Genomic DNA, 26,700 nt, shown 5'->3' with positions numbered 1-26,700 from the left:
ATCCTGTCTGCCTAATAAACTACGAAACTAGAGTGAGACAACAGCAAACGCGGAAGAATATACATATCATGTCATGTTTATATTCGTATTATTCTTATGCCTGATAGTGATACAGTCAGAAATGAAGCACAGCAACTGACTAGATTTTTAAATCTAAGATGACTCTAATTTCTGTGCAGAATGTAATGAACTAAAGAGGCGCCTGCAAAGATTTTGGAACGGAGAAAAATTTTCGCTAAAATTTCGTTCAGAACATCATCTATCATACGCAGTCTGTTATTTGGTTCTTGTTGATCATTATCAAAGAAAGCAGTAGTGTAAGTAACAACAAATGTTTCGCTAATGAGACGGCTCCTCTTTATTTTTTTTGTAAGCGGCAGTAGCACGCACAAAAGCAAGCCACGCCGCGAGTGGCGACAGGCCGTAAACACACACTATCAGAATGCGACAAACAATGCATGACACACTGCAGTAATGCATTTTCTGCTTGGAGTGACGTAAACACGTATAACAAAGAGAACGGCACTTATCAGATCAAAGAAAAATAAGCAATCAATTCAAACCAGACGAAGCACGTGAAAAAGGAAGGATATCCGTATAAATACTGACGGAGCGCGTGACGCGTAGCAATGGCTACCTGGTAAAACGTAACTGCTAAGCTTACGACTTGAACCAAACTACTGCAGCTGTATCGTCATTCATTCGACCTAAATTGTCTCTAATATTACAACTAGACGAACTTTGTTTCGATTTGGAGGTGCGACCTAAAACTTTTCTCTCCCCTTGAATTTCGAGTCTCAAATTTCAGGTGCGGCTTAGATTCGGGAAATATTTTTTTCCTTGATTTCGAGTCTCATTTTTCAGGTGCGGCTTAGATTCGAGTAAATACGGTAGCTTGGAGCTGTCCTTGAAGTAATCAATTTGAAACAGTTTGTTGAGTCACTGTGGTGCCAACTCCTGTTCAAATTGCTGCTGCATATGCAGTATTATGCGCCAGAGCCAAAGGTCGATGATAGTATTCCCTCTCGATAATGCCACATGGCTGTTTGAAACCCAGAGTTCTAGAAACTGTACATTCTCGTGACCACTACTGCCAGCAGTCATATATGGTGCTGCATTCCTGCCAAGTCTTTCTGCAATATCACAGAAGGAACATCCAGCTGCACTAGCCCTCTTTCATCAGCATCTTTGTCACCTTAAAGGCATTCTTGACTAACGTCAAATCACCACATCCAGTCTCTCAGGAAACCAATGCTCATGACTGTTACAGTAAATCTGATTTGCATCCTTATAGTGGTGCTACCAGTTCCACACTTTATGAGATGGATGTGAAATCTGAATGGACATCTTTCCCAAGTAGATACATGTCCACCAACTTTTGTTTGTGTCAAACAACTCCTCCTTGGTGATGAGATTTTTTTTCATCAGTTTATTTGGCAATGAAGAACAGACCACCAAGACTTCATGACTCATTCCGTAAGTCAATACAAATATAACATTCAAATAAATGTATGTCCTGAAATGTTTGTCAGATTTCCACCTTATTTGTTTTTTCCCCCCCTTCTGAGTATGGGCACCCAGATGATATCCAATTTAATGTTATTTCATTGTCACATATTAATTACATTGTATTATTAATGTTTATACAAAATTATGCATTCAGTGCCACAGTGAAAGTATGAAATTTAGAATGAATAGCAAATAAACAAAAATTGGTATGGCCCATTATCAGATAATCTTAACATGTCTCTAAAATAAACACTTTTTAAAATTGGTGACTATATTTATTTACACAAATCGTCCCACCTTAGTGATACAATTTTATATGGTTTGATAAGACATGACAGGTCTCACTGTATTAATATAAAGTTTTGTGACCGGATGATTTCAAAGAATACAAGGAAATTGCTCCACTTTCCTATATTGGAAAAAGCAAATTCAACAATGTTTTCAACATTCACAGAAAACTTGCTTGCACTGTTAGATATGCTGAAGTTTCTATATGAAAATTTCACATGTGTAAATGTTGTTGAAGTCTTCCACCTATACAGAAATGTAAGGTGTATACCATTCCTATTGTGTGTGTGTGTGTGTGTGTGTGTGTGTGTGTGTGTGTGTGTGTGTGTGTGTCGAGAGGGGGGGGGGGGGTGCGGCGGCATGTGTGCATCCCATCTGTAATCCACTTGACACCTGCACATGCAAATGCAGAATCATTTCATCTACAGTGTGGAAATGACAGTAGCTGTCAGTGGTCATGAATCTGGAGCACACTGGACCTTAAATGAAATCAAAATTTTGATTGAAGATGGCCTATCATATAAATACTGTAAATTAAAAGCGCAATATTGTTTTAGATTTTGTTGCTTTTCAAAATCTTTCCCATAAACATACTCTGCTCTACGCTGTGACTATTTTTTCCATATGCTTCCTAAGTGTCCAAAGAACTGTCCAAAATCAAGAAATGACAGCTAAAAAGTTGAAGCAAAGGCACTGATCCAGCCACCAAAAGTATTAGAAGTGTAGCTGCAGCCCGATGCTCTTCTGCCGCAATCTCTTCCTCCACACACAGAACTACGACTGAAAAATCTCAAGGAGAGTGATCTTTGATTGACTGATGGGAGTTACGGGACTGAATGGCGACATCATCAGTCCCGCAGTTCACGAGTTACATGCTTAAGACCGCATTATCCACTGAAAGTGGGTGGAGCTGATCAAAGGATCAAACTATAAAGTGAGGTTGCTAAAAACACACATGGTAGAATGCATTAAAGGGTAGGCCAAATCTAAAAATGAGAAAACAAAGGGATAAAAGAACAGTCTTTGGACAGAGGAGTGGTCATTGGTCCTAGACGCAGAAATCACGAAGAGAGGCCCCAGCCATAAACACCCTGCCCCTGCTCCAGGAGTGAAGCAAAATCTTTTAACTGAAAATAGAAACTACTTTCACAATGGAAACTAAGGACCAGTTCAACCATCTGTGAATCATCTGCTAATATTAAAAACAAGGAATCTGGAAGGCTATACTTAGCATGAAGGGCCACAAGAAGGGGACATACCACCAATATAAGGGATACCATCAGTCTGGCTCCACAACCACACAGTGGAGGGTGGCACATTACGCAAGAGAAAACAAACTGTGAGCCTTGTATGACTGATGTGTAAATGGCATAAGACAGTGGACACCATATGAGAGGAGTGGAAGGAAGAGAGCCAAACTGCAGTAGTCTCGCTGATTGTGTGTGTATTACTGAGAGCAGTAGGGCACTGGATGGCATTACACATTTGGCCAAAGAGAGATTTGACGTGTATCCACATATCTGCACCGGGAATCATGAAAGGGAATGGGGGCAAGTATATGCCTCTCTGGCCAAACCACCAGCCAGTTCATGCCCACATGACTTGGCACCCAGAGAAAGACAACCAAGCAGATGGTGCAGCCAAGGGCTGAGAGGTGGTCATGGATGGCAGAGACCAAAGGGTGACAATAGTAGCATCTGTCTATAAGGGCTGTGTTAATGGCTAGCAGCTCTTCTGTGAACACACCACATTACTCTGGCAGTAAGTGGAGTTCCATGCCATCAGGGGACATAAAAGCGTATCCTGCCTTATCTCTCTTTCTAGACAGAGACCTTAGGATCCTGGAATAGGTAGGTCCTAATCCATGGTCAAGGCACCATCCAGGGGGAGGGAGAGCAGGGTATTTGCAGGATGAAATAAACACAGGGCATTTTCCTGTGAGTGGAGGTGGACATCCTGACGGAGGGAAGTAAGGCACATTCCATCTGGCAATCCCACCATCTGGGTATAAGGAGGGAGACATCCCTTGTTTACAAAGACGATGAGATACAGGGGATGGTCAGGGAATCACAGAATGGTGATTGTGTATGAAACCAGGAGTTGGCTCCTTCGTATTTGTAGAGCCTGTCAACCATAATCAAGCCTGGACACGATAAATATGGAGAAGAGTAGCACGGTCTGCACCCCAAGGTGTGGGCCATCAAAAGGCGGAGAGCAATGAGCTCCCACATGCAGGTAGCCTTCAGGTGGCGAATATGGGACAGCCACCTCAGATTTTTATCAAAAAGAAGGCCCACAAAATGGGACTGTGTTACAACATCCAAGTGCTGGTTGCCTAAATAAAGTTCTAGATCAGGGTGTACTGTAGGTCGACAAGAAAAATGCATAACACGCGTTTTGGAGGAAGAAACTTGGAGTCCATTGAAAAGCACACGCAGAGGCCTGTCAGATGGCACCTTGGAGCTGGTGTTCAGCACATGCTACCAAGTGCGAGCTGCATCTGATGCAAAAATTGTTGATATACAACACCGGGGTAAACAGAGATCCAACAGAGATTACAAGCCCATTGATGACGAGGAGGAAGAGTGTGATACTGAACGCAAAATCCTGTGTGACACAGTTCTCTTGGACCCGAGGAGTGCTGAGTGAACTGCCAACTCTAATAAGAAAGAGCTGGTGGGATAAAAACTCATGGATAAAAATCTGAAGGAGGCAGCGAAAGCCGCTGTCAGGGAGGGTAAGTAAAATGTGACGGTGCCAAGCCATGAAGTATGCTGCTGTATGCCTTACGTAGCCCAAAGAAGAACGCGACAAGGTGTCGGCAGTTAGTAAAAGCCTGGCAGACTGCTGTTTCCAATCTGAGTAAATGGTCAGTTGTAGACTGTCCTTCCTGGAAGCCACACCGACACAGAGACAAAAGGCACCGAGATTCGAGTACCCAACATAATCGGAAGCTAATAACCCTCCCAAGCAGTTTGCAAAGTACGTTGCTCAGGCTAATCGGTCAGTCAAGAGATGTTGGGTTCTTCCTGGGGTTAAGGATGGGGATAACTATGCTGCCCCGCCACTGCAAGCAGATGGTACATGTAGCCAAATGTGAGTAGATGTTGCCTCTGTGTAGCGTTCGAGGGTTGGATCATCTGGTTGTGCATGGAATCCGGGCTTGGGACATTAAAGGCTTCTGCTTTGTGGGAGATGAAACAGAGGGGGGGGGTTTTCAACTCGTTTCTGGCAGAGAAAGACAGCAGATAAGAGGAGGATGCTAATGCTGTCACAAAGTGTGTCGCGAGATTTTCTGCAATGACTGGTGCATCAGTAGACAGAGCACCCTGCAGGATAAGAACCTGCACAGTTGATTGTCGCTAGAGGTCAGAAGGCTATGGAGCTTGGTCCAAACCTGTAATGAAGAGGCATATGTCCCGAGAGGAAACATAGTGTTCCCAGCATTCCTTTTTAAGGTGCTTAATAAGGTAGCAAAGCCTTAGCACGGAGATGCTCAAAAGAAATAACATTGGTTGGTGAAAAGTGTTGTTTAAATCACTACAGCACCCATCGACAGACTTGGATAGTGCCTGCTACGTCCTTGGTCCACAGTAGTTCTGGTCAACAATGAGAGGGATCTGTGGATAGGGGGACAGCAGTGGCAGTGACATGAAAAATAGTGTCAGAGATGTCTTGCGTGGCTGCATCAATGCAATCTGAGAAAGAGGTGTCGAACTACACAGCAGAGATATATAAAGGCCATTGGCTCTGTGGCAACCCCAATGTTGAGGGGGGGGGGGTCTGCCTGGCAGCGCAGGGAGAATAGAGAGAATGATAGAACCACCAGAAAGTGGTCACCGTCACAAAGTTCATCATGGTATAACTAATGTTGTGAATCCACAAGAGTGGAGGAGAAGATGGTGAGATCAATTACAAACAGTGCCACGAGCGTCAATGAAGTGGTTATATGAACTGTCATTGGGAAGACAAATCAAAGTCTGTAGTAAGCTGGTCAACTAGAAGACCACTACCCATCGAAGTGGCACTCCCACAGAGGGGGTGGTGTGCGCTGAAGTCCCAGAGTAAATATGAGGGAAGGAGTTGCTGTATTAAGGTAGGCAGTTCAACATTACGAAATGGCCTACCTGGTGGGAGGTAGGCATTGCAAATGGCGATTGCTGCGGTCATTTGCACTCATATCGCTATCACTTCCAGATTGATACGAAGGGGATACAGTCACTAATGACATCAGTGCAAACGAAAGTACAGACCCCTCCAGATGCTACCTTGGGGCCAGCATGGTTCAGACAGAACGCCCGATAACCACGAAACATTGGAGAGTGGTCATCACGGAAGTGCATTTCTTTAAGAGCAAGACAGAACACACAATAAGAGGAAACAAGTTCATGTTTTTCTGGTAGGTGATAGTAATATCCATCGCATACTTGCTAACTTTCAAAAAGAGAAATCCACAAGATCCCAAATCCCAAAAATGTAATGCGTGCATGCGGCCCAAGGCGTTCAAACATAACGAGAAAAGACTACATAGGAAGTGATTACAAATAATGTTAACACATCTAATGTAGGCTACATTTTAAGATTACTATTTTTGAACTCTGAAGTTAGGTGCTTACACAAGTTACTTGCTGATGAGTGTTCATTTGTTGTCACTTAACACTGGGAACAGTTCACACACTACACAAAAATGAGCTTTTCAGCATTTGATGTCGCAACTCACAATACGAATGGCACTGTCAAAACTACTGAACTGAACATTTATTTACACTTACTTACAAAATTTTCTCAAGTTCACAGAACACTGGCTATATTCCATCATAGTTTGCAGAAGAGAGAGGAAGACGAGTAGCTTTCTTCAGAAATTCTGAAGGAAAACTATTCATGTAACATGGACCACTGCTTCTTCTTTTCGAAACAGAAATGGACTCCAGTGGAGGACCTAAACTGATTGCGATTCTTCTTCACCAAGCTGAACATACACTCACATTCAGCATTGCTGCGCAGTAGAGTCAAAAAAGAAAGCATTATCCTGGATAAGCTATCGTACTTAGGAACACCATCAGCTCCATGAATGCTCATCAAGCGAACCCATTTGGTATCATCTGTCAAGTTCTCGCTCTCAACAGTAGCAGATCATCAACCTGCAGGGCTACAAACTGGCTCTATAGTACATTCATTGTGTCCTCAGCTGACTCACTTCCTTTCCTTGACACCAATGATGGAAACCTTTCTACAAGAACTTCTACCACAGAAAACTTGGCATCCTCAATTTTGAAAACTTCTGCAACCTTTGCATGTTTCAGTACTTCATCACTGAGGTGAAACTTATTTATGATATAACCACTTGCAGAGCAGAAGTAAGTGCAGACAGATGAAAAGAATGTTGATTTGTCTTTATCATTAAGTTTCTCCACCTAATTCGTTGTCTGAATGCCAATAACTAGATCATCATTGTCTCTCTGATTCTCAACAAGATGGTACTGAACTTCCTGTAACAGGGAACTCTTTATAACTTTAGGTTTAACAAACCTGGAAAGAAGGTGCTGTAATAGGTTCATCAGTAGTTCTAACAGTTTATGAATTTGAAGGGAAGCTCTCTGACGTGCGTGCAGCACTGAGATTCTCAAATACAGGAATGAAAGCACACAGTATGCCTTGTTTAAGCCTGGAGAGAGAAACGCACAGTTTTTCTTCACGGGTTTGAATAACGTTCTTCAGCACAGGAGGGTCAGATTTTGTGACAGATGCAAATCTCTTGGGGGCAACCAATTCTGATCACTCAACAGCCTTCCTCTTTCCATGCTTTAGAACCACCAAGCTCAGTTTGTGGGATTGTAAACAATGTTAAGCTAATTGATGCACACTGAGCACCTCATCTTTAAAGAAACCAAATAATGGACCCCACTGCTCCGCAGACACGTTTTAGTACCTTCTTAGTTTCCTTGTCGTGGAGCTCTTGGAACTCCTTCAGGTGTTTCTTCCTCTAATAACCCTTTTCTAAGTAAAAGAAAATGTCAACTAAAAGTTCATCAATCTTAACAGGCAAACTGCTTGCATCTTTCTCAGCAGCCAAGTTAATCAAATGACATTAGAAACCCAGCACAAAGACATATGGCTGTGTTTCCCTTAAACCAGCAGCAACCCCATTTTTCATTCCATCCAGCACTGGAGCATTGTCTGAACAGAACAATACACAATTTGCAGTCGGTATTTTGGAATACTCCAACTGTGAAATTAACAAATTCCCAATATTATGCCCCATTGAGCCACCCACCAAGGCTGAGACAGACAGCACCGAAGTAACTATCTTTTCCTGCTTTTCCTCCAAACAGGTGATGACTAAGTGATAAAGCTTAGCTTCAATGTCATTGCTACCATCTGTTGCCAAAGTAAATGGTTCACACTACATGCAACTAATAAGTTCATTTCTTGAATCTGTAGCCATTTCTTTTAAAATACGTGAAGTCTTTGTACAACCACAACCATATCATTTTGCAATTTCCAAACCGAGAACATTTTCTTAAAAAGCAGTAACTAACGGAATATTATGTTCCATTAAAAATGAAGTGAACAAACATTCTGCGCTTATTACATCAAGGTCAACTCCAGGAATGGTAAAAAATTTTCCTACTGCTGCCCTTCATTTCATGTTTAATGGATTTAATGTAATTTATTAATTCAGTTCTTCCTCCAAAAGCAAATTTTTATATCAGACACATACATGGGACAGAATGCAAATGTTTTACCTTTCCGTGATCACACAATATAACGAAATTCAGCAGAATATGCACGCCTGAAAGATTGATGATGTCGGTTCTTAGTTGAACTCCTCAAGAAAACACTAAATTACACAAAAATTCATCACACGATTGCATGAATACCAGAACCTGAGTAAACATTGCATAAAGCCAAGCATAATCAAAGCTTTTCTGCTAACATGCTGTTGAAGCACAACGAGTATGCAGTGTTAATCTATGTGACGTGATTATTGATACAACGTTTGACAGACTTTTGCCGACAGTGTTTCAAACACACAGAATTAATGAAAAAAGTGCAGCAATATTCTGCAAGAAGGGATTATCGATAATATTACTGGCAACTTTCAGTCGAATTTCAAACACTCACATCTCAGAATAGCAGCAATTATTGAAAATAAAATCTGAAATAAGGTATGAATGCAGAGGGCAGGAACAAGCCCGGGGAGTTGAAAATCTGGAAAAAAAAAAAAAAAAAAAAAAAAGCCATGTTCATTTGGAATACCAGAAGACTACCTCAAAATCCGGAAATCTTCTGGGAAAACCGGCAAACTTGGCAGGTATGCCATTGCAATTATTGTGGGGCAAGAGTCCAGGTTAACATAAAGAAGGTGAGGGGAGGTCTAATGAAGCCGAGGAGAGGTCATGTCAACAGGTCAGTGGTCATCACCGACAAGGATGGGTTGAAATCCATAAAAACTGGGGCTGATTTAGGGTGAGGAGGAGGGAGTGAAGCCCCCCCAGGATGTCGGGGAAACCTTATCCTTAAAGGCTTGGGACATGCACTGCTCCTGCTCCTGTTCCTGTTCCTCCTCACTTGGGAGGGAGGAGGTGTCATCAGTAAGGGTATAGGTGGTCACAATGTCCGGGTCAGAGAGAGAGAGAGAGAGAGAGAGAGAGAGAGAGAGAGAGAGAGAGAGAAAGTGCCTTTGGGGCCTTCGGAGTGTGGTCCCTCATCTGACCTAAGGCTTCTTGTCTTAAGTAGGCAGAAGAGTGGTGTTCCAAGAGGATTTCTCCTCTGGCTGTGGAGGAGAGGAAGGAGGAGGAGTTGCAGCTCCTTAAGGGGAAGGGAGAGGAGCTGCCAGAGGGGTTGGGAAGACGTAAATGAGGCAAAGGTAGCTGAGAGATTCACAGAGTGAAGTCTGTCAAACTTCTTCCGGGCCTCAAAATAGCTGAGACAGTCGAGCATCTGTATTTCCTATATTGTTTTTTCCCTTGTATACTTTGAACGTTCCGATGAGCGGGGAGAATGTAGCCCAGAGCAGTTTACACACATAGGCAGTGCAGTGCAAGGGCAGCCACAGTCACCACAGATGGGAGTTGTATCGCATTGTGAGGACATGTGGGAGAACTTGGTGGTGGTGGTTTGGGTTGAGTTGGGGTGGCACTTGACATCATGGTCATCAGCGCCCTGACAAAAAGTCAGCATGCAAATCTCATGGGTGGGAACGAAGGCTGTCCCCACACGTGGAGCAGTTTATAATGTATTAAAGTCTGCTGCCCTTCGCCACCAATTGATGCAGCATGACAGTCAAAATTTCACAACCCTTGTAACACTGGAATCACTATCTGCGAGGTTGGTTGGCAGATCTCCAGTGAGACTGAGGGCTGCCCTAGTATCAGTATGTAGGACACATGAAACCACAATACGCTAAACTGAAAGCGGCACACCACAAACATAACAGAGTGGTGGATCATACCGCCGGAGGAGGAAGCCATGTGTTAAAGGGCTATGCTCGATGTGTAGTCTGCAAAGCACAACCTCCTTCCAGCAGCGAGGCCGACATGAAGTCCGCCAAGCCTTTGTGGTCGATTTGAGTGACCACAGTTTGTTGTCAGTCACCTGCAACCATTCAGTCTCCGGCTGACGCATGAGGCACCTGTCAGAAAATGAGACGATGGCATACAACGAGAAGGGACATTGATGGACAGCACTAACCCAACATGCTTCCTTGGCGGCTTTTGTCAGCCATGTTGTTGCCCTGTATCCCAATGTGGCCAGGTACCCAGCAAAAGATCACCTCCTTGCCATGGTGTTGGAGCTGCTGCAAGGAGTCATGGATGAGCTGGATCAGCAAGTCTACTGGATACATTTAGTGCAGTGCTTGCAGTGCACTAAGAGAGTTGGAACAGATAAGAAACCAAGGTACGGTGATGTCTGTGAACCCTCTCCAGTGCCATCAGAATGCCATATGATTCTGCATCATAATTTGTTAACTGTTCTGGAAGACGCACTTTAAACCTTATCATGGAAAACAGCAGAACAACCGTGAGCATTCTCTTGCTGGGATCCCTCTGTATAAACAACAACAAAACTGTGGTACATACTTAAAATAGATGAAAACAAAGTTGTAAAAACAAAATCTGGAGTAAAAGTTGTAAAAACAAAATCTGGAGTACAAGTTTTCTTGTACTGCGTCAAGTTTAAAATAATTTTGGGAAAGGTGCCAAGGTGGCAATGTGCTCCATCCCTGCCTGTGCATTTTGATGCCTGAAAGTTTCAGATCTTTTGAGACAGTCTGTAGCACTTATTCCAAATGGCTTGGTCGTATGGACCCAATTCCTGAACAGCTGTTCCAAGATGGGTTGGACCACTGAACTAAATGTCAATGAGTGACACTAAGATTTTCAGCTCCTGTTGAGCCAAAAGATTCATCACCGAATCCAGAGTGGTGGTTCACCAGCCTCTGCACGCAGACTCTGAACTGGGCTGGTCCAAAAGGCTCCAGTTGATATCTGAATGCCCTCATGGTGGGCAGCATCTAACATCCCGAGATAGGAAGGGCAGGCCAATCTGTAGACCATGCTGCCATAATCTAAGCGTGATCGAACAAGTGTCCTATAAAACTGCACGAGGCGGGACCTGTCAGCTCCCCATGTTTGCCCACTCAGGCATTCCAAAATATTCAATGACTGGAGTTCGTTTGTTCATTGCTCTTCCAGGTGTGGGAGCCAACATAATTTTGAATCAAATAATAAACGCAAAAAGTGCACAGTGTCTTGAAAACGTAAAATATTGTCCTCCATTGTGAACACTGGTTGGTTAAAATACTGACGAGCATGGTTAAAATGGACACATGCAGTCTTCTCAGGTGAGAACCGGAAACCAGTTGTCTGGGCCCAGGTTATCAGTCTCCTAATAGTCAGCTGTAGCTGCCTTGTCATTGTAAGATCAGAGCAAGAGTAGAAGATTGCAAAGTCATCCACAAACAAAGAGCATTTGACAAGGCTTCTAGTTGTGGAGGAAATGCCATTGATAGCGATGGCAAACAATGTGACACTGCCCTGGGGGACCCCATTCTCCTGAACATAGCAGTCAGACATGGCATTGCCAACGCGATATCATAAACACCAGTCCTTGAGAAAGGATTGGATCAGAAGCAACGGGCGTCCACGTAGTCCCCATTCATGAAGACACATACCAAATTGTTTCGATGTAAGGAGGGCTGCTGTATTGCTGTTTCCAGTAGAATTAAGTTGTAAAGGGTGGAACGGTAGCGTCTGAAACAGCACTGGGAGCGGCTCCCTTGCCTGGTTTCCAGAATGGAATTAATATTGCCTCCTTCCAGGTCGTGGGGTACTGTCCATCAAATCAAATCTGATTGAAACAGGAGAGGAGTTGTCCTTTCGCTTCAGGGCACAGATGACAAAGCAAAGCATTATGGATCTCATCAGGTACTAGCGCAGTGTCTCTGGCTGTAGACAAAGCCGATTCCACTTCCCACATGTAGAACAGAAGGTTGTAGACTTCCTCGTTATGCAAGAATAAATTAAGCTTCCTCATCCCCACAGTCCTACGGAACACCTGAAAAGTGGGAGATTATCTGGTCTACATAGTAACAGTAAAGAAGTATTCAGCTAAAACCTGGACCCTGTCTTCTGGCATATCCACCAAGACCCCATTACTTGACAAGGCCATAAGGGGACATGTACTACCCTTGCCTGAAATCTGTCTTATTGATTCTCAAACTTGTGCAATGGAAGTGGACTGATTAATGGAAGTCGTGAATTCCCTCCAGGAAGCCCACTTCTGTTCTTTTATCACTCGCCTCACATGTGCTCTCGCAAATCTGAAGGTATTAAGATTGTCTGTAGTTGGACAGTGTTTGAAGTTCTGCAGAGCTGTTCATCTGGCCCTGATTGCCAATTGACAGTTGTCATTCCACCGAGGTACAGGCCGCCATCTGAGGTATTTAGTAGACCTGGGGATGGACTCTGCGGCAGCCCGTTGGACCTCAAAAATGATATGGGCCACTGCCTCCTGTGCAAAATCCTTTTGTTCAAGAATACTGTACTGAACTGTAACCAATTTGCCCTTTGTATCATCCATCTGCGTGGTCTCCTGTTGACCATCATCCTAGTCGGCAGACAGATCCACACTGGGAAGCGGTCACTAGAATGTAAATCTGGAGTCACTTCCCACTGAACTGAGTGTGCAGTAGCTGGGGAACAAAAACAAAGGTCAATGGCTAAAAAATACCTTACAGCTGTGGAAAAGTGCGTCATCTGACCCGTGTTCAGAAAGCAGATATTCTCAGAATGGATGAGTCGCTCTATCATCCGACCCCTGGAGCAAGTGGTAACCGAGCCCCACAGCACATTGTGTGCACTGAAGTCCCCCACGAGGAGGAGTGGGCATGGGAGTGCCCAGAAGAGTTCTACCAGTGCGTCTGCATCCAAAGCATCCTTAGGGGGCAGGTACAAAGTACACACTGTGATATTAAAGGGTGTGAGAGCTTTCACTTGCTTGCAAGGTTGTGGTAAGTGGGACAGGAAAGGAGTGGCATCTGTCATCAAGGAAAACAGCTACTCCACCTTTAGCCCTGCCTCCAGTAGCATCGTCCTTACTGGATGAGTGGTAGTCCCATAATGCAGGTGTGCATTTCTTGTAAGCAGATGCAGAATGGTTTCTCTGAAACCAGTTGTTGCAATTCTTCCAAATGTGACCAATATCCATACAAATTCCACTGCAACACAGAAGTCCCTGTGGAAGCCATTGGTTAAGATGGTCCCCCCCCCCCCTCCCTCGGAGGTGGTGATTTACTGGGGAGGTCAGGGGGAATGTTAGCTGGTTCCTTGCTCTCCAGTTCCTCCAACTGGAAGTCCATATCCTTAAGATCATAGTCCCCATCAGAAAAGGAGAGCTCGCTGATCTGAAGGTTTAACTATTGCTTTCTTGAACTCAGAACTACTTTTTGAAGGGCGTTTTTCTTTGCTGACAGGAGGAAGTGGTTGCCTGGGTTGCGGGGATGGCTTAGTTGACTTCTGATGTTGGTTAGTGGTATGTGGCTTAGGCAGTAAGCATGTTGCTGATGGCTTCCGAACGGCTTTTCATGTGGAGTGTTCCCCCACAGTACATCAACAAGTGCATGTGCTTGTACTTGAACCTGTGATCCGAGTTTGTGTGGAGGCATCACATTTAACGATTGGCGACTTAAGGACTGATGCAAAAGAAGTAGCAAAAACTGGTGGTTGTGTAGCTTTGAAAGCTTTCTTGGCTTCACCACAGGTATGCATCTCTTTACTTTAAACTCCTGAATTTTCCTTTCCTCATTGTAAACCTCACATTTTCTGCTCACACTGGATGATCACTGGAGCAGTTTACACATTTTGGAGGAAGTGTACAAGAATTGTCTGACTCTTGAGCTGAACCTCCACAACTGCCACACGTAGCCTTCCCATTACATCCTATAGTAGAACGGCCAAATCTTTGACGTTTGTTGCATCACACTGGATTAGGAAAAAATGTGCGATCTTAAGACGGATATAGCATGCAAGGATGTGTTCAGGTAATTCTGGAGTCCTAAATGTTAGAATAAATGTTGCTGATTTTTCCAATTTGCCATTGAGTCTCCTCATATAGTTCTGCACTTCCGTGATGCCCATGTGTTTCCATTCTTCACGTAACCCCATGGGGTCCACCTCCATTATATCAGAGCAGGTAACCACGCCCTTATTAAAGTTAAGGGTGATCTGAAACTCAGCCTCGACTGGGTAGTCACCTATGGCCTTACATCCCACAAGCTTAGATATATGGTTTGAATTAGCGCTGTCAACTAGAAGCGTTCCATAATGAAGTCGTTTGACACTGTTTAGAGACCCAGCTATACCTTCCAATGCATTGTGAATAGGGAAAGGGGAGATGATCTCAAAGGTTCTCCCTGTTCGATTGATTACAATGATAGTATTATGGCACACTAATGCCCTGTTACTATCATTCTGATATTTCTTTTTGGGAGGACTGACCAATCGAGCTCTCTGAGGAATGGGTGCAGGTACTGCCTGACAGTACACCTCTCACATCAGGTGTAATGGTAGTTTGATAAGACAGTTCCATAGGGATCCCACGACGCTAGGGAAATAACTGTCGACCCAGGTAAAGCCCTGCATACCTGAGCAAGCCTTATACAACCCGGGGGAGAGTGTGGGGGAGGGGGGGGGGCAGGTGTCCCAGAGGTTGCCCGCTACAGATTGTTTTAACTCAACAGCCATTCACCTCATCAGCACATAGCAAACCTTGAGGTTGAGGTTTTTTTTATTTTATTTTATTTATATATATGTATAACTTCCTTGCAGTCCAGGCAATGAAGCCAAGACAACCGTTCTCCGAAACACACAACATTCCACCGCTGAGCCGCATGGTGGTCGCTGAAGCATGCCCAGAGCTTACGGTGACAGAGGGTGCCACCAGCCCTTACCAGCCCCCACACAGGAACCCCAGGGTCGCCAAGTCTGTGTTCAGCAAATGAATGCTGAGCTCCTGAGGGGTGCGCAAACTTGAGGCAATGGAAGCAATGCATCAAGGTGGAATGTATGGTCTGATGTCGTATCTTTATTCCATCACCTTAACTTTCTCGGGCAGAGCATGTAAGGGGTCCATAGGCCCTTACTATAACTTTGCACTTGGCACAGGTCGATAGGGCGAACAATCGATTGTGACGTGTTGAGAGAGCGAGTGTCTAGATGCGCAAGTGTAGACCCCTATGTAATAGATTAATACCGGGAAAGTGAAGAAGTATCATTACGAAAGTGATCAGTGACGTTACTAGTGCCGATATTTGGTTTCGCGTCTACTGCGCCGGCCTAACCTTGGATTGCAGTGTTGGATGCAGTGATGGATTAGCGTGTGACGATAATGGCAAATGAAGAAAGCCTGTGCTGAGATTAGCCGTAATTAGATATGTATGACGAAGGCAGTGGCTGTCTCCTTTTTTGTGTTTTGAGAAGAATATAAGTTCGTAATTAGTAAAACTGTGTTGGTGTTCCTCATTACCAGACATTCAGTATTATAGTATTGGGCAGAACGAACTGGAAAGTAACAACTTCCGTAGCAGTCAGTTCTGATTACCAGCCCCATTAGGTTCACGGTCATGTTAATAATAAATATTGGACTGCTATTCGATAAGATCAGGTTGGGATAAAAACAGAGGTGTTACAAGCATCCCCCTCAAAGTCAGGATGAAAGTGCGGGTGTCTACATGATTAGCTTTAGGGCCTCTCTGGACATGCCGGACAAAATGTACACCACGTCGTTCCAGATTAGTCCATGTTCATTACCAGACTGGAGGAGAAGGTCCCTATGGGAAATTACACCTGTGTCATAGTGAGAGACTTTTAAGGAATGGTAGCCACTGGTTGGCAGAAGTTGTCTTTATAAGGAGGGAGCCAGATCTCATCTTGCTTAAGCACTCAACTTCACTGAACTTGTCCTCAATGTATTCCACAAAACAAAAAATAAAGGGAGTTTGGTGGTGGCAAAAGTCCTGGAACATTCCAGGAACTGCGGAAAGGGTTCTGCGCCAAGTGCGACGGCTGGGCCCTTCTTCCAACAAAGTGGGGGAAAAGGTGAAACAGGAATGAGACAGAACTATTTCTAGGAAGATATGCAACCGCGAAAGAGAGACCAGATAGTTTACATATTTCACGTGCCGAGCGTCCGCCCTGGTATCACCCACTCCGATCATGGGCTCGTCCCACTACCTAGCGATAGCAACGGCTGCCTGGCATGATGGTCGTTGCAGTGAGTTCCAATGCCCCGAAGAGATAGGCAACTACTCCTAGGCTTTCACAGTGCAGGTACCAGCAGTACGATCCCTGTGGTCTCAACCAGATGGGTACATGACAGATCCACCACACTGACTACTGAGCTAGTGACCTAGCAAGGAAGTGAAAGTGCTATGATGAGGAGGGAGGGCTAGGGGGAAAAGGGAGAGGGAGATGAACCCATGCCGAGGACACTAGGGAGGGAGTTCTTCCCCATCTGGCTCATACTCTGATGTCAAATTCGGAGATTGGGGTCAAACCCCTACAGGGGACCAAAAACGAAAAGCTGCAAAAGAGGAAAAAAGCAAACAAACCAAAACCGCAAGCTGAAATGAAGTCAGGAGGATAGCTGGGCCAACATAAATAAGAACACCAAGGAAGGAGCAAAGGGAAAGGAAAGAGCAAAGGGAAAGGAAGGAGAAAAGGGAAAGGAATAAGGACAGGAGGGAGAAGGAAGGGGAAGGTAAAGCAGCCCAGAAAAGAAGAAAGGCTGAAATAGCTCGGGGACCTGTGTGCCCCACACCTACCCTCAAAAGAGCTGTTGGCCCCCTGGGGGGTGGAAAGTGATCTTTGGCTTGGTCAGACACTCTCAACCTGCTATGTGTAAACATTTCCAACATCTGTGATTGCAAGACTATCAGAAACTTACAGAAAGTACTCACAAGTGAATATCAGACAGCAACTACCTGCAAAAATTTGCTCCTAGTGCAAACAATTTTCTGAGTACTATCTGAGAGCAAGAAATTGTGGGAGAGGAAGAAACTCTCATGTGAACCCCAGCCCTAACAGTAAAAAAAGCCTTCATTCTTAACTGTTTCCACCCTTTCTATTACTTTAAATATCACATGTGATTCCCACTGAAGATCAGCTCCACAACCATGTGGGCAACAAAAAAATTTCATTATTTCACAAATGTAAACAATAACAACAACAGCTTTAAAGAGAGAGAGAGAGAGAGAGAGAGAGAGAGAGAGAGAGAGAGAGAGAAACAAACAAACAAACAAACACACACACACACACACACACACACACACACACACACACACACACACACTTAGATTTCCAATATTTTCACTCTGTATGAAATGTAGGGATTCCATAATGCGATACTTCGAAAAATAGAACAAACAACTGAATTTTAAATCTGAAACTGAAATGATCCATTAACGCTCCCACGGAAAACAGACAGCACAATGTCTTGCAATACCCAAACATAATTCAGGGCTGAACCTATATACAAATTCCAAAAGTAACTATTTCCCCAAAGTTAACAACATATTCCTGGTCCATTCAAAGACAGGTATGAAAAAGGATAACAAAATTGTTTCTGTATGAGTCTAATAGTTTTAGAAGTTTTAGAACTAACATTAAAATATTTATCGATGGTCCATTTAGAAATGAGAGACACAATGCACTGTGTCTTAAGATCTACGCTACATATTTCTCAGAAGTTGTCTAACAGGTGACTTTGAGAAACAGCTATTATGAAACTATATAATATGCTCCAAACAATTTCCTTGTCATTGTAATTTTTACAAAAAAATGATTTGGATAATACAAATCATGTACCTGGTATTGTTTACAAATATTACTTCCCATAAATCTCATTCACGTAACCAAACAAACAAATAAATCAAACATATGGATGTTCCACGTCAATCATAAGCTTATGTAATGTCTTCTGGAGTAAGACAAAAGAGGTACTGCAACCCCAGTGAAGTAGTGATAAAGTACTTTTTACCTGTAACTCAATTTTGCTGGCAACCATACATCCAAATAAAATGCCAATACATTGATCAACTGGGTTGTGTATGTAAGGGCAGCACTAATGTTGTATGCTGCATTGTGGTCAACATCACTGTTACCACTAGGAACACCATCCCTGTTTGCAGCAACTATAACATACAAAAAACAGAATAAGCAACATAATTTCAATATACGAGTGACATACTACATTTTGTTATAATAAAACATAAAATGTCTGAGATTTCACTGTTTTGAAATATCCTTGATTTTTATATATAAAGCATCCCCCCCTCAGTTATTCATTTTGCTGCTGAATAGTCTGCAGTATCTTGTGAATAAATCATTCTTAGAGGTAATGGTGTTGGTGACCTTCATGCTTTTGCAACAAAAATTAGTGAAGGCCATTCAAAATGAACAAACACATTACAAAGAAGATTGACTAAATCCAGTACATGCTCAAAATGAAGCAGTTTTGTCTTCTGCCCCTATAGCTAACCAACTGGATGTCTTGTGTAGCTAATTGTTCAGGCATAACTTTTGAGGTGAATAAAACAGCATGAGCTATGAAAAACCAATTACTGAGAACTGGAATAGAGTGAAGCACATATTCTGTTATTTGAAAGGCACATTAAATTATGGTACTATTTGTGTGAGAGAAGATGATTTAAGCATTTACAGTGATGCTGATTTTGCTTGTGGCAAGCAGGCAAGGCTTCAAGAACCAGCATTGCGACCAAGTACCCTGGTGGGGAAATATCATGGACAGGTCAGTTGCAGGAGATACTGGATAAGCGTACAACTGAAGTAGAAATTATTTTATCAAGTAAAGCAATCACATAATTATTCTGATTGCTTTGCTTAAAAGTCAATTAACTGAAATGCCAGATCAACTTCCAACACTTTATTGGTTGGTTGGATTGGAGAAGGGACCAAAATGTGCAGTCATCAGTCCCTCCGACCTTGGAATAACTAAAACTGATAAAACCCCACACTATGAGAGGGAACTAGAATGGCCATAAAATTACAAATTATTGATAGAGAAGAAGGAAGAAGACGGAAGAAGAGAGGAGGGTAAAAAAGTGACTAATGAGAGGGGCATGAAGGAAGAAGCACAGGTAGACAAGATAAGACACTCAAGATAAAACAGACCCCATAAAGAAAGGAGTGGGAAGGCAGAGGGTGGGGGTGAACCACCACCAAGCCCAGTCGAAGCCAGTCATATCGGGGCAAAGGCGGGAGCAAGACAGCCTGCCATCCTCCACCCACCAATAAGGTTGGGGGTGAACCACCATCAAGCCCAGTCGAAGCCAGTCATATCGGGGCAAAGGGGGGAGCAAGACAGCCTGCCATCCCCTCCACCCACCAATAAGGTTGGAGGTCCCACCCTTAACTAAAGTGATAAAAACCCCCATCACAAAGAAATCGTAAAACTAGATCAGCTGCTGAGGCTCTGTCAGCTAACGCCTGGTGTAGCGAGTCAGGAAAGCTGAAAGTCCGTCAGTAAGAGGTGAAACACAGTCAACATTGATCCACAATGACAGAGAGGGGGATCCTCACGACGGAGGAGATAACTGTGAGACAGCCAAGTATGGCTGATGTGGAGCTGGCAAAGGACGAAAGAGGCTATACGAGAGGCCCATAAAGAGGACCGCCACATAGTTGTAAAATCCTTGATCGCCCTGAGCTTATTTGGTGAAGAAAGAGTGTGCCATTCTGCATTCCAAAGTCCCAAAACCTGACAACGTAATGCCAAGCAAAGGTCTATTTCTGGAATGCCAATAGCAAGAGATGGCCCATTAGTAGCCAATTTAGCCAGTCGATCAGCAAGTTCATTTCAGGGATCCCAACATGGGTGGGGGTCCAAATGAAAACCACTGAGCATCCATGTTGATCAAGGAGAGAAAAGGAGTCCTGGATAGCTATGACCAACGGGTGGCCAGGGAAGCATTGGCCGATAGCTCGCAAACTGCTCAAGGAGTCACTACAGATAGCGAAGGACAATCCTGAGCAGAAGCAGACATGATCCAGTGCACACAAGATGGCTACCAATTCTGCAGTAAAAACACTACAGCCATCTGGCAAGGAGCAAAATTTCATGTGTCTCACATGGTTGTAAGTGTAACCAGTGTGACCAGCAACCATGGAGCTATCAGTATAAATCACTTCTGAACCCTGGATCGAACTGAGGAGACAGTAGAATTGGTGGCGAAGGGCCTCCGGAGGGACAGAATACTTTGAACTGATGGAGAGATGAAGACAGAGCTGTGGCCAAGAGACACACAGCAGAGGGGTACCTGCGTGAGTGGAGAAAAGAGGTGGTAAAGCAGTGCTCGAGCTCAGAAAAGAGCGACTGAGTGCAGACAGCCACGGAAATCCCACATCATGGCCGCCACTGCGGGGGGTTAATCTCCATGTATGGATAAAGGATACCATAATTAGGGTGCTATGGGGCGCAACAAATGCGAAGCGCATAAGATATCAGCTGCGGTTGGCGCAAAACTCGCAGTGGTGGAATCCCCTCCTCTGCGAGAAGACTAATTACGGGGCTGGTCCGGAAGGCACCAGTCGCAAGTCGTACCCCACAATGGTGGATGGGGTCTAGTATCTGCAATGTTGAAGGTGACACAGAACCATAGACTGGACTTCCCTAGTCTAAATGAGACTGGACAAGCGCTTTGTACAATCACAGGAGAACAGAGCGGTCTGCATCCCAGGTGGTATTGCACAAACATCTACGAACATTGAGATGCAACCAGCACGTCCTCTTCAGCTGGCGAAGATGAGGGAGCCATGTCAACCTGGCATCGAAGACCAGACCCAAGAAGTAATGGGTGTCCGCTACCTCGAGGGATTGGCCATCGAGGAACAGGTCCGAATGGGGATGGATTGTAAGGCAACAGCAAAAATGCATGACAAGACTTGGCCACCAAAAACTGAAAGCGATGGGAGAGAGCCAAAAATTGCCCCCCGTAAATTGCCCCCCGTAGACGGCGTTCTGCAGCGCCCATGTCAGAGGAAACGCCGTAGATACAAAAATCGTCAGCATACAAAGAGGGGGACACTTGGCCCAGCAGCTGCCACCAGTCCATTAATGGTGATGAGAAAGAGAGGAATGCTCAGCACAGAACCCTGTGGAACCGCATTTCCTTGCCAATTGGAAGTGCTGTAGGAGAAACTAACTTGGACCCGGAAAGAGCGACAAGAAAGAAAGTTACGGATAAAAACAGGCAGAGTGCCATGAAGGCCCCATTCGTGAAGGGTGGTGAGGATGTGGTGGCGCCAGGTAGTGTCGTAGGCTTTATGCATGTCAAAGAAGACTGCAATGAGGTGTTGCCGATGGGCAAAAGATGACTGAATAGCAGACTTCAGGTGGACCAAGTTATTCACCGTACAGCAGTCACAGCAAAAACCACCTTGAGACAATGACAAAAGATCACGGGATTCAAGGATCCACAACAGCTGCCGACTCAACAGGAGCTTGCAGAGGGTGTTGGTAAATCTAATTGGACGGTAGGTATCCAACTGAAGAAGTGGCTTCCCATGCTTCAACACCGGAATAACAATGCTTTCCTGCCACTGGGTAGGAAATACCCCCTCACTCCACAGATGGTTGAAAAGGATCAGTATACGACGGTGGCCAGCCACCAATAAGTGTTGGAGCATTTGGTTATGTATCCAATCGGGACCAGGAGCCGTGACGAGACAAAGGGCGAGGGCACTGGCGAATTCCCACTCCCTAAATGGGGCATTATAAGGCTCCAAGCAGCGAGACGTGAGACAAAGACAGTCGTTCCGAGCGCTCTTTCGGGAGGAGGAATGCAGGAGGAAACTGAGTCGATGCAGAGGCTTGGGCAAAGTGTTGAGTGAAGCGCTCTATGGGTAAGGACACTACCATGCACAGAAATTCCTGCAACACCAGTGGGAGGACGATGGCCAAAAATTCGTCTCAGTTTCGCCCAGACTTGTGAAGAGTGGGTGTGCAATCCTATGGCAGCCACATATCATTCCCAGCAAATCTGTTTCTGAAATTTGATTAGGTAACGGGCCCGGGCATGGAATCGTTTAAAGACCAGAAGGTGAGCACTAGAAGGGTGCCGCTTGAAGTGTTGAAGAGCACGGCGGCGGTCTTTAATGGCCGTAGTAATTTCCGGAGTCCACCAAGGGACCATCTTCCAATGGGGAGAACCCAAGGAAGAAGGGATAGCTGAAACAGCTGCGGAAAGAATGGTGGCAGTCAAAGTCTGTGTAGACTCATCAATACTACTGTGTGGTAATACAGAGGGGATGGTAGCAGAGGAGAAGGCACCCCAGTCAGCTTTAGAGAAGGCCCACTTGGAAGGGTGATGGAGCGAGATATACTGAAGGAAGGTCAAAACAATCGGGTACTGATCGCTGTCGCCTAAGTCATCACGGACACCCCACTGAATGGAGGGAAGAAGGCCGGAACTGCAGATGGAGAGGTCAATGGCTGAGAAAGTGCTGTGCGCCACAATAAAGTGTGTGGGAGCCCCGGTGTTTAGGAGACAGAGGTCAAGCCCTACCAGAACAGCTTCAATTGTCCTTCCCAGGGCAGTAGTTGTGTGACTACCCCAAAGAGGGTTGTGGGCATTAAAGTCCCCTAGAAACAGGAAGGGATAAGGGAGTTGTTGAAGAAGGGTGGTTAGGGCAAGGGATGTGGGCGGCCGGGAGGTAGAGATGTATTACAGATTGTCATTGGAGTGGCCAGATGGACTCTGACAGCAATTGCTTCCAGAGTGGTATGGAGGGCAAGTTGCAAACACCACCAGAAGCCCGCAAGAGGCCAATTCAGTTTGAACAGAAAAGGTGCACGATGAGTCTCCCAGAGAGCAATACAAGTAGCAGAGTAGGAGGAAAGAAGGGGCTGCAACTCCGGGAGGTAACGCAAATAGCCATTCCAATTCCTCTGGAGAATTCTCAAGCTGGAGTCCAAATGGGAAGCAAAAGGACCAGAGCAGGTCATGCCGCCAAGTCACCATCCGTCACCGATAAGGATGGGGTAATGTCAATATAGGTGGGGTCATTGGCTGGAGGAGGGGAAGGCGGCACCTCAGGGGGTACCAGAGAGGCCTTGTCCTTATTCTTGTGTTTCTGCTTCTTCTCTTGTGAAGGAATAGAAGGACGGACTGCAGCGAGGCCGGGCACGGAATCACACCTGTCAATCTTGGCGCCCACTGGCCGTGGATCATGCGGCAGATGGGGAGCTGCAGATCGCCTTTCAGGGGGGTGCTGGGAAGAGGAGTTCCGGGAGGGAGCTGCAGTACCGGCGGCTGCCAAAGAAGGGGAGCACTTCTCCAGTGGGGGAGGGGGAGCAGCACCCAAAAGGATAGGTATGGGTACTGAAGGGGAGGGGGAGGGGGAGAGTGAGGGGGAGGGTGTGGGTGTGGGGCGAATGGGGCGGGGCTGGGAAGAGGAGGGTGTATGAGGGGGAATGGACGTAACTGAAGCAAAAGTAGAAGTTATAGTCACGGGATGGAGCCGGTCATACTTTCGACAAGCCTCAGTGTATGTTAATCAATCTAAGGTCTTGTACTCTTGAATTTTTCGTTCTTTCACATACACCGGGCATGCTGGTGAGCATGGAGGATGCTGCACATTACAATTTATGCACACTGGCGGGGGCACAGGCACTCCTCTCATGGAAGAGGAGCCCACAGTCACAGCAGAGGGGATCATTGCTGAAGCAGGAAGACATGTCCAAACCATAAGCATTTAAAGTATCTCATTGGTGGTGGAATATAAGGTTTAACATCGCACTGATACACCATCACCTTGACCTTCTCCTGGAGGGGATCACCCTCGAAGGCCAGATAAAGGCGTCTGTATCGGTGCGATTGCTTAGAGGGCCTCGCTGTACACCACATATAAATCGGACTCCTTGTCAGTTTGGAGAAGAAGACCCCAGAGGAAAATGATGCCCTGTGCCGAGTTCAAAGGTTCGTGGGGTACAACGGAGACTGGGATGTCACCAAGATGGTCACAAGCATGCAGGGTTTCAGATTGGGCAGCAGATGTCTTTATGAGCAAAGAACTGGACCACATTTTACTCATGGATTCCACTTCACCATACTTATCTTCAATTGTCTCCACAAAAAACAGAGGCTTGGCCATGGCAAAACTTTCGCCATCTGTTCTGGTACAAAACAGGTACTGAGGGAAAGGTTTCAACCGAAGCTGGCGAGCTTGACACTCTTCCCAGGGGGTGGCCAGGGAGGGGAAGGCCAAAGGATCAGAAGAAGGAGTGTCATGTCTTCTATTACTCTTAGAGACGGCCACGGAATGGCTTCATGCTTCATGTGCAGAGTGTCCGCCCTAGTACCACACACTCCAACCATGGGCTCGCCCCGTGGGCACCACCCAGCCCCAGCAAGGGCTGTTTGGCACGGCAGCCATTGCCAGGAGTTCTGATGCCCCAAAGTGATGAGCATCGACTCCTTGGCATACACCAGGCGTTAACAGCTCAAGTATTAGCAGTGTGATCCCTGTGTTGTCAGGGGGCTCAGCCAAGTGGGTACTTAACAGTCCCACCACACGGACTGGCTACCGTGCTAGTGATCTAGCAGGAAGGGGGCCACGGTGCAAGGGGAAAAGGGAGGGGAGGGGAGAGATGAGCCTGCTCCATGGAAACTAGATTGGGAGTTCATCCCAAAATGGCTCACACTGAACGGAAAACATTGGAAATGGAGGTCAAACCCCAAGGGGACCAAAAATGCCGAAAAGGAGATGGAAACAGCAAACTAAACAATGGTGGTGGTGGTGGTGGTGGTGGTGGTGGTGGTGGTTAGTGTTTAACGTCCCGTCGACAACGAGGTCATTAGAGACGGAGCGCAAGCTCGGGTTAGGGAAGGATTGGGAAGGAAATCGGCCGTGCCCTTTCAAAGGAACCATCCCGGCATTTGCCTGAAACGATTTAGGGAAATCACGGAAAACCTAAATCAGGATGGCCGGAGACGGGATTGAACCGTCGTCCTCCCGAATACGAGTCCAGTGTCCTAACCACTGCGCCACCTCGCTCGGTGCTAAACAATGGCACACACCAAAACAAACCAGGAGGATAGCCAGGTCGATATAAAGAAGTTCACCAAGAGGGAAACGAGGGGGCAGGGAGAAAGGAGCATTTACAGGGAAGGAGAGGAACAGGGACGGTAATGCAGTCTGGAAAAAGGAAGGAGACTGCAATAGCTCGGGGCCCCATGCCTGCCACACACACACACACACACACACACACACACACACACACACACACACACACACACACACAAAAGGGACTGTGAGCCCCCTGGGGAGGTCCAACACTTCATGCTGACAATAATAGTCCATTGAAACCAGTTAAACACCATATTGCCAACAATAAAATACATATATGTCCAAGACTCCTATGTTCATGAAAGATTACTGAATGGCAAAATTACATTGGAACACACAGATGAAAAGAATGGGTTGGCTGATCTTGTGATAAAGCCACTTTAACAACTTCCATTTACTTTACTATGTGCAGAGATTGGCATGCTGAAGTCAAACAGCAATTCTTGGTTTATAATAAATGTTTGGACGTTCACTGTAAACTGCCATCCCACGACATTCTGCAATACCTTTGAATTTCATAAAAAGTATTTGTAATTTGTTCTGTTAATCATCAGTTTGTAATAGTCTGGAAGTAAATCTTTCTTAAATGAAACTATTGGTTGAACTTAGTACTTCCGCAACAAATTTTATAGTTTACATAGGCGAAAGTTCCAAATTGTAAATTAACTGTTTATTACAAAAATGAAATTTCATTTGACCAAGAAATAAGTCTCTCTATTGGTACAGTGGTCAACAGAGTATTTGTATCTCAGTTCAAGTGTTAATGATGAACAAAGCTACCATATGCTCTAACTAGCCAATGAAGACTACTATAGACAGTTTCCTAACCACAAAGCACTAGGACGAGAAGTTTTTATACATATTTCTCACAAACTTCATAAGACTTGTTCAATTCCCTGCAGACACAGTGAATGGACACATGTACAAGAGAGAGTGAGCAAGACATTATTTTGCAGCTGTCGAGTAAACACTTGTAGATACTCCTCTCTCACCTTTTCCTATATTTCATATAATTCTTTTTTTTGGATTATTTATTGACAGTGGAAATGTTTACAATATTTACGAGGATTTTATGGAGTCCACTTCCTCATTTTCGACAATTAATGAAAGGATGACTGAACTTAAACATGGCCATACTTGAAACTTCATGGAAGATTAAAACTGTGTCCCGGGCTGAGACTCGAACTCGGGACCTTTGCCTTTCGCGGGCAGAGTGAAGATCTCATTCTGGAAACATCCCCCAGGCTGTGGCTAA

At 45.0% G+C, this 26,700-nt stretch overlaps 1 protein-coding gene across 1 annotated transcript in view; it reads right to left on the bottom strand.

Annotated features, from left to right (window-relative positions):
- The window catches only part of LOC124796429 (beclin 1-associated autophagy-related key regulator), a 132,097-nt gene that overhangs the window by 59,819 nt on the left and 45,578 nt on the right, over positions 1 to 26,700 (bottom strand). The window contains exon 6 of the mRNA XM_047260617.1: positions 18,337 to 18,490. Coding sequence (XP_047116573.1) covers positions 18,337 to 18,490 — 154 coding nt within the window. The remainder of the gene's footprint in view (positions 1 to 18,336; positions 18,491 to 26,700) is intronic.

Source organism: Schistocerca piceifrons, chromosome 4 (genome assembly GCF_021461385.2).
Source record: "Schistocerca piceifrons isolate TAMUIC-IGC-003096 chromosome 4, iqSchPice1.1, whole genome shotgun sequence".
NCBI classification, from domain to species: domain Eukaryota; kingdom Metazoa; phylum Arthropoda; class Insecta; order Orthoptera; family Acrididae; genus Schistocerca; species Schistocerca piceifrons.
The sequence above is the reverse complement of the archived record's forward strand: the minus strand, read 5'-3'. Positions and strand labels throughout refer to the sequence as shown.